At 48.5% G+C, this 15,062-nt stretch overlaps 1 protein-coding gene across 1 annotated transcript; it reads right to left on the bottom strand.

Moving 5' to 3' along the window:
- Positions 1 to 560: 560 nt before the first annotated feature.
- LOC143833840 (uncharacterized) lies at positions 561 to 13,193 on the bottom strand. The gene is given in 8 exon segments (XM_077330064.1): positions 561 to 1,279; positions 1,523 to 1,942; positions 2,629 to 2,743; positions 3,178 to 3,927; positions 8,663 to 9,468; positions 9,712 to 10,131; positions 10,818 to 10,932; positions 11,363 to 13,193. Coding segments are annotated over 8 exon segments (4,062 nt in total). The 5' UTR covers positions 12,080 to 13,193.
- Positions 13,194 to 15,062: the final 1,869 nt, after the last annotated feature.

The raw sequence follows: 15,062 nt of genomic DNA, 5'->3' as shown, positions 1-15,062 counted from the left end.
AACCTCATTATTAGTCAGCTGGACCAGAGGTGGATGCCTCCTTATACTATATAGCCCCACCAACCTCACAGGGTATCTGTTGTGGAGAGAAAAAAGGAAGGCAATAGTTGGGCGTTCTGAGACTCCTTTGGGGGGGGGGATAAAAAGCAACACTCCTGCTTCTTTTGTGGCATGCTGGTGTTGTGTGCAGGCCATACTTTATTCACACAGGATTGCAACCCTGGTGTGTTTCTCTTTTAAAATATAGTGTATTGAATGTTTTATTGAAAAGATGAAGAACAAGAAACAAACGCAAGGGGAAAAGCAATAAACAGGTATAAGATATAAAAGAGGGATGTCAATTCCATTTTCAAATCCTCAGCCACAGAGATCGGTAACACTGACATTTGTTTTCAAATAACATTCTAGTGATAACTGCATGCTTTCAAGTTATTGCAAAGTATGTCATAAGGGAAAAAACTCTTTTTCAATTTCATCTCAAATAGTCTTACTGCTATTATCAAGTTCCATCCAATAAGATTCTTTCCCCTTATTCCGCAAAGCCAGAGGTCATTAACTTTTCACTTTCCTGCAAAAATTGTATAAAGGGTTTCCAAATGGAAATAGGTAGATGAAGTTATTCCCTTCTCTTTAAAAGGTCACTCCCCTTTGTGGATCCATTTATGTCGATGAAGATGGGAACTCCTGCTGAATTTCCTTCCACACACTGAGCACTCAAAAGGTTTCTCCCCTGTGTGCGTTCTTTGATGCCGCTGAAGATCAGAATTATAACTGAATTTCTTTCCACACACTGAGCATTCAAAAGGTTTCTCTCCTGTGTGGATTTTTTGATGTTGTCGAAGACCGTCAACCCGGCTGAATCTCTTTCCACACTCTGAGCATTCGAAAGGCTTCTCCCCGGTGTGGGTTTTCAGATGGTATTGAAGACCACTGCTCTGAATGAATCTCTTTCCACACTGTGTGCATTCAAAAGGCTTTTCCCCTGTGTGGATTCTAAAATGGCGTTGAAGTTTAGAACCTTGACTGAATTTCTGTCCACACTTTGAGCATTCAAAACATTTCTCCCCTAAGTAGGTTCTTTGGTGCGCAGGGAGTTGAGACCTGTATCTACATTTCATTGCCTTCATTCTGTATTGCTTTGTAAAATGTACAATGCCTTGTTTTCCATCAGAGAACCCCTTTCCATTCCCTGAGCGGGTCAATGACTTATCTTCTGAATCATAACATCCAGGGAGGTTTCTGACAGGTGTGATGAGGGGCATGATTTGGCTTTCATCTTCTGAAAAATAGCATAAAATCCGTGTCACAGAAATCAAACAGCCAAAGGGGGATCCCTGGTTCCTGGGAGTAAGGGTCACAGCCCAAGGACCCCTGCAGGTGACCCCTTTTGGAAAGGATTGGTGGTACTTGGACTTCATCGCACTGACCTCTTCTCTGGGCCCCAGCCCTTCTCCCAAGCACATCAAATCATTTGGGGGAATGAGAGGACAGGTGAATGAAAGGAGATGTAACAAGTTCTTACCTGAGTGAATTCTTTGATGCGAAGTAAGAGCAGATTGACGACTGAAATGCTTTCCACACTCCAAGCAGTTATACCGTTTCTCTCCTGAGTGAATTTGTTCCTGGAAAGTAATGCTCCTTTTCTGAATATGAGTCTTCCCAGCAGACAGACCTCCCTTGTCTTTTTCCCTGGAGTGGATTCTCTGGTTAGAACTCAGGTCTTCATTAAATCTGTTTTCGGGAGGACTTTCTTCTTGGACTGGGATATTTTGGCAGCCTCCACTTTGGAAAGCAACACGTTTATTCTTCTTCTCGTCACCGTTGTTTATCTCCTTCCTCTTGATTCCACCCGGATCCCTACAGGTTCCTTCAGAGCCTTCTTCCTCGGCATTTTCCAACAATGGCCCCTGGAATTCCCCAGCCATTTTGCCTGTGCTCCCAGCTAGAGTGAAGAGAGATCCAATCAGCAGTCTTTCTAGAAATTCAAATGAGTCCCTCCCATTTCCTAGTTTGTAATTATATTCCCACCAAACAACCTCCACGGATGGAGCTGCCCACACCTTCTACCAGGCCTGGCCGGTCAATGGAGCCATATTATCTTTTGGCTCCCTCCACCCCTAAGAAACATGCCATATTGTGCCCCTTTAGTGGAAAAGATTAAATATTTGTTCCTTGTCACTTCCTATTTGACTTGCTGTGATCACCAAAAAAATCTCCCTTATACTGAATCTGACTCTTGGACTGAATTTCAGTTCTGTCTGATGAGACTGGCAGCATCTCTCCAGGGTCACAGGCAGAGGTCCCTCACATTACCTACAGCCTCGTTCTTTTAACTGGAGACGTCAGAGTCCAGAGAGGTTTGTGCAAGGTGTGACAGGAGGTTTGTGTTGGTTTTCAGCCTCTGGCTTCTGGAGGGAACTGGACAAACCCAAAGGCCTGTAGGGAATGGGTGATGGGAATTGGGCTTCATACAGGAGGGCTCCTCTAACCCACCAGCCCCTTTCCCAAGTAAATCAAATTCACTTGAAAAATGAATAAAACTAAGTATTGGGATCAGCAGTTCTTGAAGTGAAAGAGAAAGAGCGAGCCACTTGGACTGGGCCCAAGACTTCCTCCCTCCCTTCTTACCCAGGTAATCTCTGGCCTCCTCTTCTTTGATGCCCATCAAGAGGTATCTCTGCTCGCTCTCAGACGGATCCTGACTGGCCTCAGACATGCTCCCAGCAGCCTCCTCCAAAGGCACCTGCAATGCCAGAGAGAGACCCTTTCAAAGCACAGTGACAATCCTGGGTGGGTGGGGGAAACACAGAGGGTAGGGATCCTTAAGGAAAAGTGGAACATTCGAGCACAATGATACAAAACACTCCTAGGGTAGTGAAGGCCATGAACAACGATGACATAAGACACCTGCGTGCCCAAAACCACAAGGATCACTTGATGCGGGGGAGGGACTGCCTCAAGACTGCCCCATCTGTTGTTTGCCACGTTGAGAGAGAATAACTCCCCAATCTCAACACTCTGGATTCCGCTTTTGGGGAAATGAAGCAACAAACCTTTCTATCACACCTTGGCATTCCTTTGTTCCCCCCCAACCCGCCCAGTCTGGGCAAAGGTCTCAGCCCTGGTTCCACTCCAGATCCTCCCACACTCTGGGCCTACCCTGCAGAAAAGACCCACCTCCTGCCTCAAGAGGAGCTCCTCGGCCAGGGCCACCGCTTGGGAGCAGCTCTGGGGGCCGCTCTCCCTCACCCGGCTCTGGATCTCCGGGGGCAGAACAGTCAGCAGTTGCTCCAGGACCAAGAGCTCCAGGATCTGCTCCTTGCTGTGGTTCTCCACCCTCAGCCACCTGTGGCACATTTCCCGCAGCCGGCTGTAAGCCCCTCGTGGCCCCTCAGCCTCCTGGTAACAGAAACGCCTGAACTCTTCCCGCTGCTTCTCCTGGTTCTGGGCATCCACTCGCAAGATAGCTGCCTTCACCTTCCCATAGTCCTCTCTGTCCGGGACATCCAGGCTATTAAAGGCCCACTTGGCTTCTCTGCTGAGGGCTGGCAGGAGTCTGGTCACCCACTCATCCTTTGGCCACCCACAGGCTTCGGCCACTTGCTCGAAGGAGGCCAGGAAGGCCTTGGCATCCCCCCAGGGAGAAGGTTTCTCTGGCAAGGGGGGAAATCCCCACGGAAAGTGAGGCTTTTCCACTGTCCTGAGGAAGTCCTGCCACTGGGCTTCCCACTGAGCGAGGGAAAGGGAGCCCTCCCCTGCTGGCTGATTCTTGGGTTCTCCAAGCCTCCCTTGAAGGAATTCTCCACTATTCTCAGCATGGAGGACGTGAGGAGCTATTTTTCTGGCCCCTGATATTTCTCCACATTGGGGGCCTCTGGGAGTGTCTTTCTCCATCTCTGGCTTTGAATAAGAGTTGGTTCTGCACAGCTGTTATCCTCTTCCACACTGAGCTTCTCCCTGCAGAAAAGACGGGTACAAGACAGAGACACGCTTGATCTTACAGCCCCTGCCTGATTCTTACCCCCTGTACAGAAAACATATGCCCAAAGGTATCAATATGATTTTATATGTATATTCTTTTGAATGCTGTGTTCTCCCATTTCTCCCTTGGACATCGACACATCCTTCTAAAAAATTCCTTCCACAAAAGTGAAATGTAAAGTCTGTTTTCTTGGATTTTATAAAATGATGTATTGTTAGTATCTGTCATTCAACAGGTGATCAAAAATGTATAAATATGTGCCTAACTCTCTTTGGAAATGTGAACCTCATGGCCATTTTATCATCTTTGGTGTGCATGTAAAGGGAGGGGGAAATTCTGGACACAAATGCATGCCTTAATCCAGAAAATGCTAAAGACTGAGGTACTAATTAAACTGGAGACATTTCTTTTGGGATTAGGAATGTTAAAAAAAAGATGGAACTTTGTTTCTCTACATATGGCTACAGCTCTGAGAGTCTTTATTTGAAAAAGGAAATCTCTATATTAGGGATTATAAAAAACAGGACTGAGAATTAAACAGACCATATTATAACCCCCCCACCCCCGTGTAGTTCTGTGGTGAAGCCTCATTTGGAATTATTTATTTATATTTCTATACCACCCTCCCCTGTCCAGTTCTACCCAACAGATCTCCAGAAGGACAGTCAGAGCTGGAATAAGCATCAAGATGGGCGACCAAGATGACAGATGGGTGGAGCACCTTCCCTGTGAGGAAAGGCCGGGTCTATTCAGTTTACAAAGGAGTGCTTTAGGAGGGGACATGATAGGAGTTCCTAACATTCGGCAGGTGGGGGAGGGAGCTGAGAAAGAGAACTTTGTCTCCCTTTCCCAAACTACTGGGACTCAAGGGCATCCAATGGGGCAGATGGGTGCAGGTGGGCAAAAGGAAACACTTAGAATCATAGAGTTGGAGGGACCTCCTGGGCCACCTGGGCTCAACCTCCCCTTTCCCCTCTAGGGGAGCTTTTCCTTGCAGAGATCAAGAAGGGGGTCCCTTCCATGCCCGGAGGGAACCCCGATCCCCCCCCTGCGCCACCCCCAGCCCAGAATCCCTCCCCCCTGACCCTGCCCCCCTCCGCACGCGGGACCCCGGGAGACCCCCTTGCAGGGCGGCCTCCCCCTCCTCCCGCCACCCCCGCAGAGCTTCACCCTTCCCGGCAGCCTCCGTCCTGCGGCTCTGCTGAAAGGGAAACTGGGGGAGGACTCCAGGGGTCCTCCTCCGCCCCCTCTCCGCCTCCCTTCTAGGAAACGCAACTCTGTCGCCTCCTTAACCCTTCACTCGCCGCTCCTGCGGGGCTCGGGACGCGCCGCCCTCACTTCCCAGCTGGGGGCCAAAGGCTCGGCGGAAGGGGCGGGAGGGAGGCACGTCAATCAGCACACCTGGCTCTGTGGTTGGTTGGAAAGGGAGGCTGCCCCGGGGCAGTGGGAGGAACAAGGGCTGGTTGGCGCCAATTCCTCCTTTCTCTTTGTAGGGGGGAGGGGGGCTGGGAATGGGGGCTGGGCAGGACGGGGGGGGGGGCTTCAGCATTTTCTGGCCATGAGATTATGTGGACATTGCCAAATGGTATTGGATATATCTTCTATTTTTCGTAGAAAACCTATTTTTCTGATTGAAAAAGTATATAAACTTCATCATTTAAAAGAGCCTTTAGAAACAAGCAATTTGGATATTTATTGAGGCGTAGAAATGTCTTTAGTCCTGCCTGAGGCAAAGCGCATGGCTCCCCAGCAGGAAAGCCAGAGAGAGACCGGCCGGCTGAGGCACCTCTGACCTTAGCGCATCTCATCCATCCTGAAAGGGGAGGGGAACCCACAGGAGTCTCCCCAAATGTGCTTTCGGTCAGGGGAGTTTTCTTCAAAATTCTATGCATCTATATCTTCTCAGTAAAACTTGATTTTATTTGTTGCAAAAGAATAAAGGAATATCTGATAGGAATGTTTTCAGCACTGCCCCCATAAGTCTCAATTTTAGGTATTTATGGAAATACTTTTATGTTTTTATTATGATTCGGGGGGAGGGGATTGTGATTCTCATCTCTCATCTCTCCCAAGCTGTTGTCCCATGTATTTGCTAGGGTTCCTGGCTGTGGCTTCTTGGTAGAGCATCTGCTTGGCCTGCAGAAGGTCCCAAGTTCAATCCCCGCTGTCTCCAGTTAAAATATCTGGCAGGAAGTGATGTGAAAGGCCTGTGCCTGGAAAGCTGCTGCCCGTCTGAATAGACAATACTGATGTTGAAGGTCTGATTCAGTTTAGGGCGTTTTCATGTGTTCACCCTCCATCTCTGCCGTTTGCTTTGCGCTCATAAGCTCCCAGGTTGAAATCCCAACATCTCCAGTTTAAGGCATAAGGAGAAATACAGTCGGAAAGCTGCTCACGAGGGATTCTGGAGAACCCCTGCCAGTCAGGAGACAAGACTGGCCTTGGCAGACCAAGATTCTGGCTGAGTGTGGAGCTGATTCATGTCCTTGCCTGGCAAAACCTCCTTATTAGTCAGCTGGACCAGAGGTGGATGCCTCCTTATACTATATAGCCCCACTAACTTCACAGGGTATCTGTTGTGGAGGGGAAAAAGGAAGGCAATAGTTGGGCGTTTTGAGATTCCTTTGGGTAGTGAGGGAGGAAGGAGAAGGAGAAGAAGAAGAAGAGTTGGTTCTTAGATGCCGCTTTTCTCTACTTGCAGGAGGCTCAAAGCAGCTTACAGTCGCCTTCTCTGTCCTCTCCCCTGTGAGGTGGGTGAGGCTGAGAGAGCCCTGATATCACTGCTCAGTCAGAACAGTTTTATCAGTGCTCTAGCAAACACAAGGTCACACAGCTGGCTGCATGTGGGGGAGTGCAGAATCGAACCCAGCATGCCAGATTAGAAGTCCGCACTCCTAACCACTACACCAAACTGCCTCTCAAACTGGCACCAAACAGGATAAACCGCAACACTACTTGTTTTGCGGCATGCTGGTGTTGTGTGCAGGCCGTGCTTTATTCACACAGAATTTCAACCCTGGTGTGTTTCTCTTTTAAAATATATTTTATGGACTGTTTTATTAAAAAGATGAAGAGCAAGAAACAAACGCAAGGGGTCAAAACAATAAACAGATGTAAAATGTAAAACAGAAGGATGTCAATTACATTTTCAAATCCTCAGCAACAGAGATCAGTAACATAGACACTTGTTTCAAAATAACATTCTAGTGAAAACTGCTTGCTTTCAACGTATTGCAAAGTATTAGTCATAAAGAAAGAAACTTACTTTTTCTATTGCATCTCAAATGGTCTTACTGCTATTACCACCTTTGATCTAATAAGCTTCTTTTCCCTCATTCTGCAAAGCCACAGGCCCTACGGAAGTTTAAGCTCCCTTGGGGCTCTTCTCTCTTCGGAAGCTCGTTCTACCCGGTGGGGGCCTGGATGGAGAAAGCTCTGGCTCTGGCCAAGGTCATGCAAGCTTCCCTGGGGCCAGGGATCACTAGGCAGTTAGTAGTGGCAGAGGATAAGTCTCTCTGACGGGGGGGAGTAGTTGCCCTTTGCACCCATCCACCTGCTCCAAAGCAACCCCATCAGCTATAACAAAGAAAAGCTTCTTTTGAGGAGGGGAGGCAAAGCAATCCCCCTCCCCAGGGCTCTGGGTGGGTTTCCCTTGAAGCCCCTGAAAGGGCTCAGCTAAGAGGAGACAGGAGGCTAGGAGGCAGAGCTGCCATCCCTGAATGTCCTCTGCAGTTGTACTCGGCCTACCTGAAAGTGGAAACAGGCAAACCAAGTGAGGCGAGGAGGAAAAAGGGAAGGGGGTGGCAGGAGGGGAAAGGAGAAAGGGGCGGCCCAGGGAGGGAGGTGAGCTGCCGGTGACTCTTTCCACGGCCTGAATGGCTCAGCATCAAGGGTCCTGAGGTCTCCACACATCAGGGCTGCTAAACAGAACAAGAGTTTCCTTAGGAGCAGCTTTCGAGGCTGACCCTACCTTGATGCAGGAGCATAACCAAGCTGTACCTGGGTTCGGTCTCAATAAGTCCCTCACGTGGGATTGGAACTCGGATCCACCCCTCTGCAGCCCAACACTCTGGCTCTTGAAAACACAAAGGCCTGACAAGGCAGAAAAGGCCTCGCTGAAGCCGGCGGATTTCTTTCTGCTTTTTTATAGACCATTTTGACAAGCACACAATGTCCTTAAATTGACTTATTTTTAAAAACATTGGCTGATGACTGTATATTAATCTGACTTAATTCCACAAGTGACACATTGAAAATCTGATAGCTGCCTGGGCCCACCACATCTGGGCAATCCCAAAGGAGCCTCTGCAGATCCAAAACTGGGCAGTTCAAGCAGAAAGCTTTACCCCAGGTGGATTCTCTGATGAACAGGAGGGTCTGATCTCTCTATCAAGTTCTCCCATGTCCGGAGCATCTATGAGATTTCTCTTATGTGGCTTATTCAGTGCTGAAGGAGGGCAGAGCTGGTCTGGGATCTCCTTTCATCCTCAGAGCCCATCTCTATGTTCTTCCCTGAGATTTATCTGAGGTTCCAATCATGGCTTCAGCTCTTTCTGTGATCCTAGCACTTATCCTATCTTGCCTGTATTAATCTTATTGGTTTGTCTCTTTCTATGGCTATGGTAAGGTTACAGATATCCTTTTGGTTTCACTTAAGTGTGGACTCTTGTCACAGGTTTAGCAGCCCCTGCGGTTGTTCCTCATGTGGCTTCTTTGATGCCGCTGAAGAAGGCTACGCCAACTGAAGCTCTTTCCAGATTCTGAACATTTGAAATTTTTCTCATCTGTGTAGGTTTTATATGTGCCAATGAACTTAAACTCCTTTTGCACTGAGCATTCTAAAGGTTTCTCCCCTGCATGGATTGTTTGATGCTAATGAAGATAAATATTTTGATGGAATACCGTTTCAGACTGTGATCACTGAAAAGGTCTCTTCCCTATATGTGTTCTTTCATGTCTTTGAAGACTGCAACTCTGACTGTATTTCTTTCCACACACTGAGCATTCAAAAGGTTTCTCCCCTGTGTGCGTTCTTTGATGCCGCTGAAGATCAGAATTATAACTGAATTTCTTTCCACACACTGAGCATTCAAAAGGTTTCTCCCCTGTGTGCGTTCTTTGATGCCGCTGAAGTTCAGAATTATAACTGAATTTCTTTCCACACACTGAGCATTCCAAAGGTTTCTCCCCTGTGTGGATTCTAAAATGGCGTTGAAGATTAGAACCTTGACTGAATTTCTGTCCACACTTTGAGCATTCAAAACATTTCTCCCCTAAGTAGGTTCTTTGGTGCGCAGGGAGTTGAGACCTGTATCTACATTTCATTGCCTTCATTCTGTATTGCTTTGTAAAATGTACAATGCCTTGTTTTCCATCAGAGAACCCCTTTCCATTCCCTGAGCGGGTCAATGACTTATCTTCTGAATCATAACATCCAGGGAGGTTTCTGACAGGTGTGATGAGGGGCATGATTTGGCTTTCATCTTCTGAAAAATAGCATAAAATCCTTGTCACAGAAATCAAACAGCCAAAGGAGGATCCCTGGTTCCTGGGAGTAGGGGTCACAGCCCAAGGACCCCTGCAGGTGACCCCTTTTGGAAAGGATTGGTGGTACTTGGACTTCATCGCACTGACCTCTTCTCTGGGCCCCAGCCCTTCTCCCAAGCACATCAAATCATTTGGGGGAATGAGAGGACAGGTGAATGAAAGGAGATGTAACAAGTTCTTACCTGAGTGAATTCTTTGATGTGAAGTAAGAGCAGATTGACGACTGAAATGCTTTCCACACTCCAAGCAGTTATACCGTTTCTCTCCTGAGTGAATTTGTTCCTGGAAAGTAATGCTCCTTTTCTGAATATGAGTCTTCCCAGCAGACAGACCTCCCTTGTCTTTTTCCCTGGAGTGGATTCTCTGGTTAGAACTCAGGTCTTCATTAAATCTGTTTTCGGGAGGACTTTCTTCTTGGACTGGGATATTTTGGCAACCTCCACTTTGGAAAGCAACACGTTTATTCTTCTTCTTGTCACCGTTGTTTATCTCCTTCCTCTTGATTCCACCCGGATCCCTACAGGTTCCTTCAGAGCCTTCTTCCTCAGCATTTTCCAACAATGGCCCCTGGAATTCCCCAGCCATTTTGCCTGTGCTCCCAGCTAGAGTGAAGAGAGATCCAATCAGCAGTCTTTCTAGAAATTCAAATGAGTCCCTCCCATTTCCTAGTTTGTAATTATATTCCCACCAAACAACCTCCACGGATGGAGCTGCCCACACCTTCTACCAGGCCTGGCCGGTCAATGGAGCCATATTATCTTTTGGCTCCCTCCACCCCTAAGAAACATGCCATATTGTGCCCCTTTAGTGGAAAAGATTAAATATTTGTTCCTTGTCACTTCCTATTTGACTTGCTGTGATCACCAAAAAAATCTCCCTTATACTGAATCTGACTCTTGGACTGAATTTCAGTTCTGTCTGATCAGACTGGCAGCATCTCTCCAGGGTCACAGGCAGAGGTCCCTCACATTACCTACAGCCTCGTTCTTTTAACTGGAGACGTCAGAGTCCAAAGAGGTTTGTGCAAGGTGTGACAGGAGGCTTGTGTTGGTTTTCAGCCTCTGGCTTCTGGAGAGAACTGGACAAACCCAAAGGCCTGTAGGGAACGGGTGATAGGAATTGGGCTTCATACAGGAGGGCTCCTCTAACCCACCAGCCCCTTTCCCAAGTAAATCAAATCCTCTTGAAAAATGAATAAAACTAAGTATTGGGATCAGCAGTTCTTGAAGTGAAAGAGAAAGAGCGAGCCACTTGGACTGGGCCCAAGACTTCCTCCCTCCCTTCTTACCCAGGTAATCTCTGGCCTCCTCTTCTTTGATGCCCATCAAGAGGTATCTCTGCTCGCTCTCAGACGGATCCTGACTGGCCTCAGACATGCTCCCAGCAGCCTCCTCCAAAGGCACCTGCAATGCCAGAGAGAGACCCTTTCAAAGCACAGTGACAATCCTGGGTGGGTGGGGGAAACACAGAGGGTAGGGATCCTTAAGGAAAAGTGGAACATTCGAGCACAATGATACAAAACACTCCTAGGGTAGTGAAGGCCATGAACAACGATGACATAAGACACCTGCGTGCCCAAAACCACAAGGAACACTTGATGCGGGGGAGGGACTGCCTCAAGACAGCCCCATCTGTTGTTTGCCACGTTGAGAGAGAATAACTCCCCAATCTCAAAACTCTGGATTCCGCTTTTGGGGAAATGAAGCAACAAACCTTTCTATCACACCTTGGCATTCCTTTGTTCCCCCCCAACCCGCCCAGTCTGGGCAAAGGTCTCAGCCCTGGTTCCACTCCAGATCCACACTCTGGGCCTACCCTGCAGAAAAGACCCACCTCCTGCCTCAAGAGGAGCTCCTCGGCCAGGGCCACCGCTTGGGAGCAGCTCTGGGGGCCGCTCTCCCTCACCCGGCTCTGGATCTCCGGGGGCAGAACAGTCAGCAGTTGCTCCAGGACCAAGAGCTCCAGGATCTGCTCCTTGCTGTGGTTCTCCACCCTCAGCCACCTGTGGCACATTTCCCGCAGCCGGCTGTAAGCCCCTCGTGGCCCCTCAGCCTCCTGGTAACAGAAACGCCTGAACTCTTCCCGCTGCTTCTCCTGGTTCTGGGCATCCACTCGCAAGATAGCTGCCTTCACCTTCCCATAGTCCTCTCTGTCCGGGACATCCAGACTATTAAAGGCCCACTTTGCTTCTCCTCTGAGGGCTGGCAGGAGTCTGGTCACCCACTCATCCTTTGGCCACCCACAGGCTTCGGCCACTTGCTCGAAGGAGGCCAGGAAGGCCTTAGCATCCCCCCAGGGAGAAGGTTTCTCTGGCAAGGGGGGAAATCCCCACGGAAAGTGAGGCTTTTCCACTGTCCTGAGGAAGTCCTGCCACTGGGCTTCCCACTGAGCGAGGGAAAGGGAGCCCTCCCCTGCTGGCTGATTCTTGGGTTCTCCAAGCCTCCCTTGAAGGAATTCTCCACTATTCTCAGCATGGAGGACGTGAGGAGCTATTTTTCTTGCCCCTGATTTTTCTCCACATTGGGGGCCTCTGGGAGTGTCTTTCTCCATCTCTGGCTTTGAATAAGAGTTGGTTCTGCACAGCTGTTATCCTCTTCCACACTGAGCTTCTCCCTGCAGAAAAGACGGGTACAAGACAGAGGAGAGACACGCTTGATCTTACAGCCCCTGCCTGATTCTTACCCCCTGTACAGAAAACATATGCCAAAAGGTATCAATATGATTTTATATGCATATTCTTTTGAATGATGTGTTCTCCCATTTCTCCCTTGGACATCGACACATCCTTCTAAAAAATTCCTTCCACAAAAGTGAAATGTAAAGTCTGTTTTCTTGGATTTTATAAAATGATGTATTGTTGGTATCTGTCATCCAACAGGTGATCAAAAATATATAAAAATGTGCCTAACCCTCTTTGGAAACGTGAACCTCATGGCCATTTTATCATCTTTGGTGGGCATGTAAAGGGAGGGGGAAATTCTGGACACAAATGCATGCCTTAATCCAGAAAATGCTAAAGACTGAGGTACTAATTAAACTGGAGACATTTCTTTTGGGATTAACGGGAAAGGAATGTGAAAAAAAAGATGGAAATTTGTTTCTTTACATATGGCTACAGCTCTGAGAGTCTTTATTTGAAAAAGGAAATCTCTATATTAGGGATTATAAAGAACAGGACTGAGAATTAAACAGCCTATATTATAATCCGCCCCCCCCCCATATAGATCTGTGGTGAAGCCACGTTTGGAATTATTTATTTATATTTCTATACCACCCTCCCCTGTCCAGTTCTACCCAACAGATCTCCATAAGGACAGTCAGAGCTGGAATAAGCATCAAGATGGGCGACCAAGATGACGGAAGGGTGGACCACCTCCCCTGTGAGGAAAGGCCAGGTCTATTCAGTTTACAAAGGAGTGCTTTAGGAGGGGACATGATAGGAGTTCCTAACATTCGGCAGGTGGGGGAGGGAGCTGAGAAAGAGAACTTTGTCTCCCTTTCCCAAACTACTGGGACGCAAGGGCATCCAATGGGGCAGATGGGTGCAGGTGGACAAAAGGAAACACTTAGAATCATAGAGTTGGAGGGACCTCCTGGGCTCAACCTCCCCCTTCCCCTCTAGGGGAGCTTTTCCTTGCAGAGATCAAGAAGGGGGTCCCTTCCATGCCCGGAGGGAACCCCGATCCCCCCCTGCGCCACCCCCAGCCCAGAATCCCTCCCCCCTGACCCTGCCCCCCTCCGCACGCGGGACCCCGGGAGACCCCCTTGCAGGGCGGCCTCCCCCTCCTCCTCCCGCCACCCCCGCAGAGCTTCACCCTTCCCGGCAGCCTCCGTCCTGCGGCTCTGCTGAAAGGGAAACTGGGGGAGGACTCCAGGGGTCCTCCTCCGCCCCCTCTCCGCCTCCCTTCTAGAAAACGCAACTCTGTCGCCTCCTTAACCCTTCACTCGCCGCTCCTGCGGGGCTCGCGACGCGCCGCTCTCACTTCCCACCTGGTGGCCAAAGGCTCGGCGGAAGGGGCGGGACGGAAGCACGTCAATCAGCACACCTGGCTCTGTGGTTGGTTGGAAAGGGAGGCTGCCCCGGGGCAGTGGGAGGAACAAGGGCTGGTTGGCGCCAATTCCTCTTTTCTGCTGATGGGGGGAGGGGGGGCAATGGAGGACTTCTGGCAATAAAATATCTGGAAATGTCTGAATGCCATTGCAATTCATATTCTATTTTTCATAGAAAACTTATTTTTCTGATTGGAAAAATATATAAACTGCATCATTTATAAGAGGATTTAGAAACAAGCAGTTGGGATATTTATTGAGGCGTATGAATGTCTTCAGTCCTGCATGGGGCAAAGCTCATGGCTCCCCAGCAGGAAAGCCAGAGAGAGCGGCTGGCCGACCTTAGCGCATCTCATCCATCCTGAAATCTCATCCATCCTGAACCCGCAGGAGGCTCCCCAAATGTGCTTTGGGTGAGGGTTTTTTTTTCCCCTTCAAAATTCTATGCTTCTATGTCTTGAATGTTTGAAACCTCGTCTTCAAATTCATTTAATTCATTGCAAAAGAAGAAAGGGATATATGATAAGGATGTTTTCAGCACAGCCCCCACAAGTCTCAATTTTAGGTATTTGTATAAATACTTTTATTTATGCTATTACGTTTGCAAGGGGGGTTGTGATTCTGATCTCTAATCTCTCCCAACCTCTTTTCCCATGCATTTGATAAGGTTCCTGGCTGTTGCTTCGTGTTTGAGGGTCTGCTTGGCCTGCAGAAGAGAGATGTAGACAAACTGGAGTGTGTCCAGCGGAGAGCAGCAAAGATGGTGATGGGTTTGTAGACTAAGGTTGGGGGAGCTTGGTCGGTTTAGCCTAGAAAGGAGACGACTGAGAGGGGATCTGATAACTATCTTCAAGTATTTGAAAGGGTGCCATATGGAGGATGGAGCAGAGTTGTTCTCTCTTGCCCCGGAGAGACGGACCAGAACCAATGGGATGAAATTAATTCAAAAGGAATTCCGTCTAAACATGAGGAAGAAGTTCCTGACACTCAGAGCGGATTCTCAGTGGAACAGGCTTCCTCGGGTGGTGGATGGTGGGCTCTAAATCTTTGGAAATTTTTAAACACAGGCTAAATACCTACCTGATGGAGAGGCTGATTCTGTGGATCAAGGGGGTGGCAGGTTACAGTGGATGAGTGATATGGATGTGAGGATCGTGCATAGTGCAGAGGGTTGGAGTAGATGACCCATGAGGCCCCTTCCAACTCTATGATTCTGTGATTCTAAAGAAGATCCCAGCTTCAATCCCTGCTGCTTCCAGTTAAAACATCTGGCAGGTGATAGGAAAGGCCTCTGGACGGAGAGCTGCTGCCCATCTGAGTAGACAATACTGATGTTGAAGGTCTGATTCAGTTTAGGGCGGTTTCATGTGTTCACCCTCCATCTCTGCCGTTTGCTTTGCGCTCATAAGCTCCCAGGTTGAAATCCCAACATCTCCAGTTTAAGGCATAAGGAGAAATACAGTCGGAAAGCTGCTCACGAGGG

This window comes from Paroedura picta, chromosome 3 (assembly GCF_049243985.1).
Source record: "Paroedura picta isolate Pp20150507F chromosome 3, Ppicta_v3.0, whole genome shotgun sequence".
Lineage (NCBI taxonomy): Eukaryota > Metazoa > Chordata > Lepidosauria > Squamata > Gekkonidae > Paroedura > Paroedura picta.
This window is presented reverse-complemented; position numbering and strand designations above follow the sequence as displayed.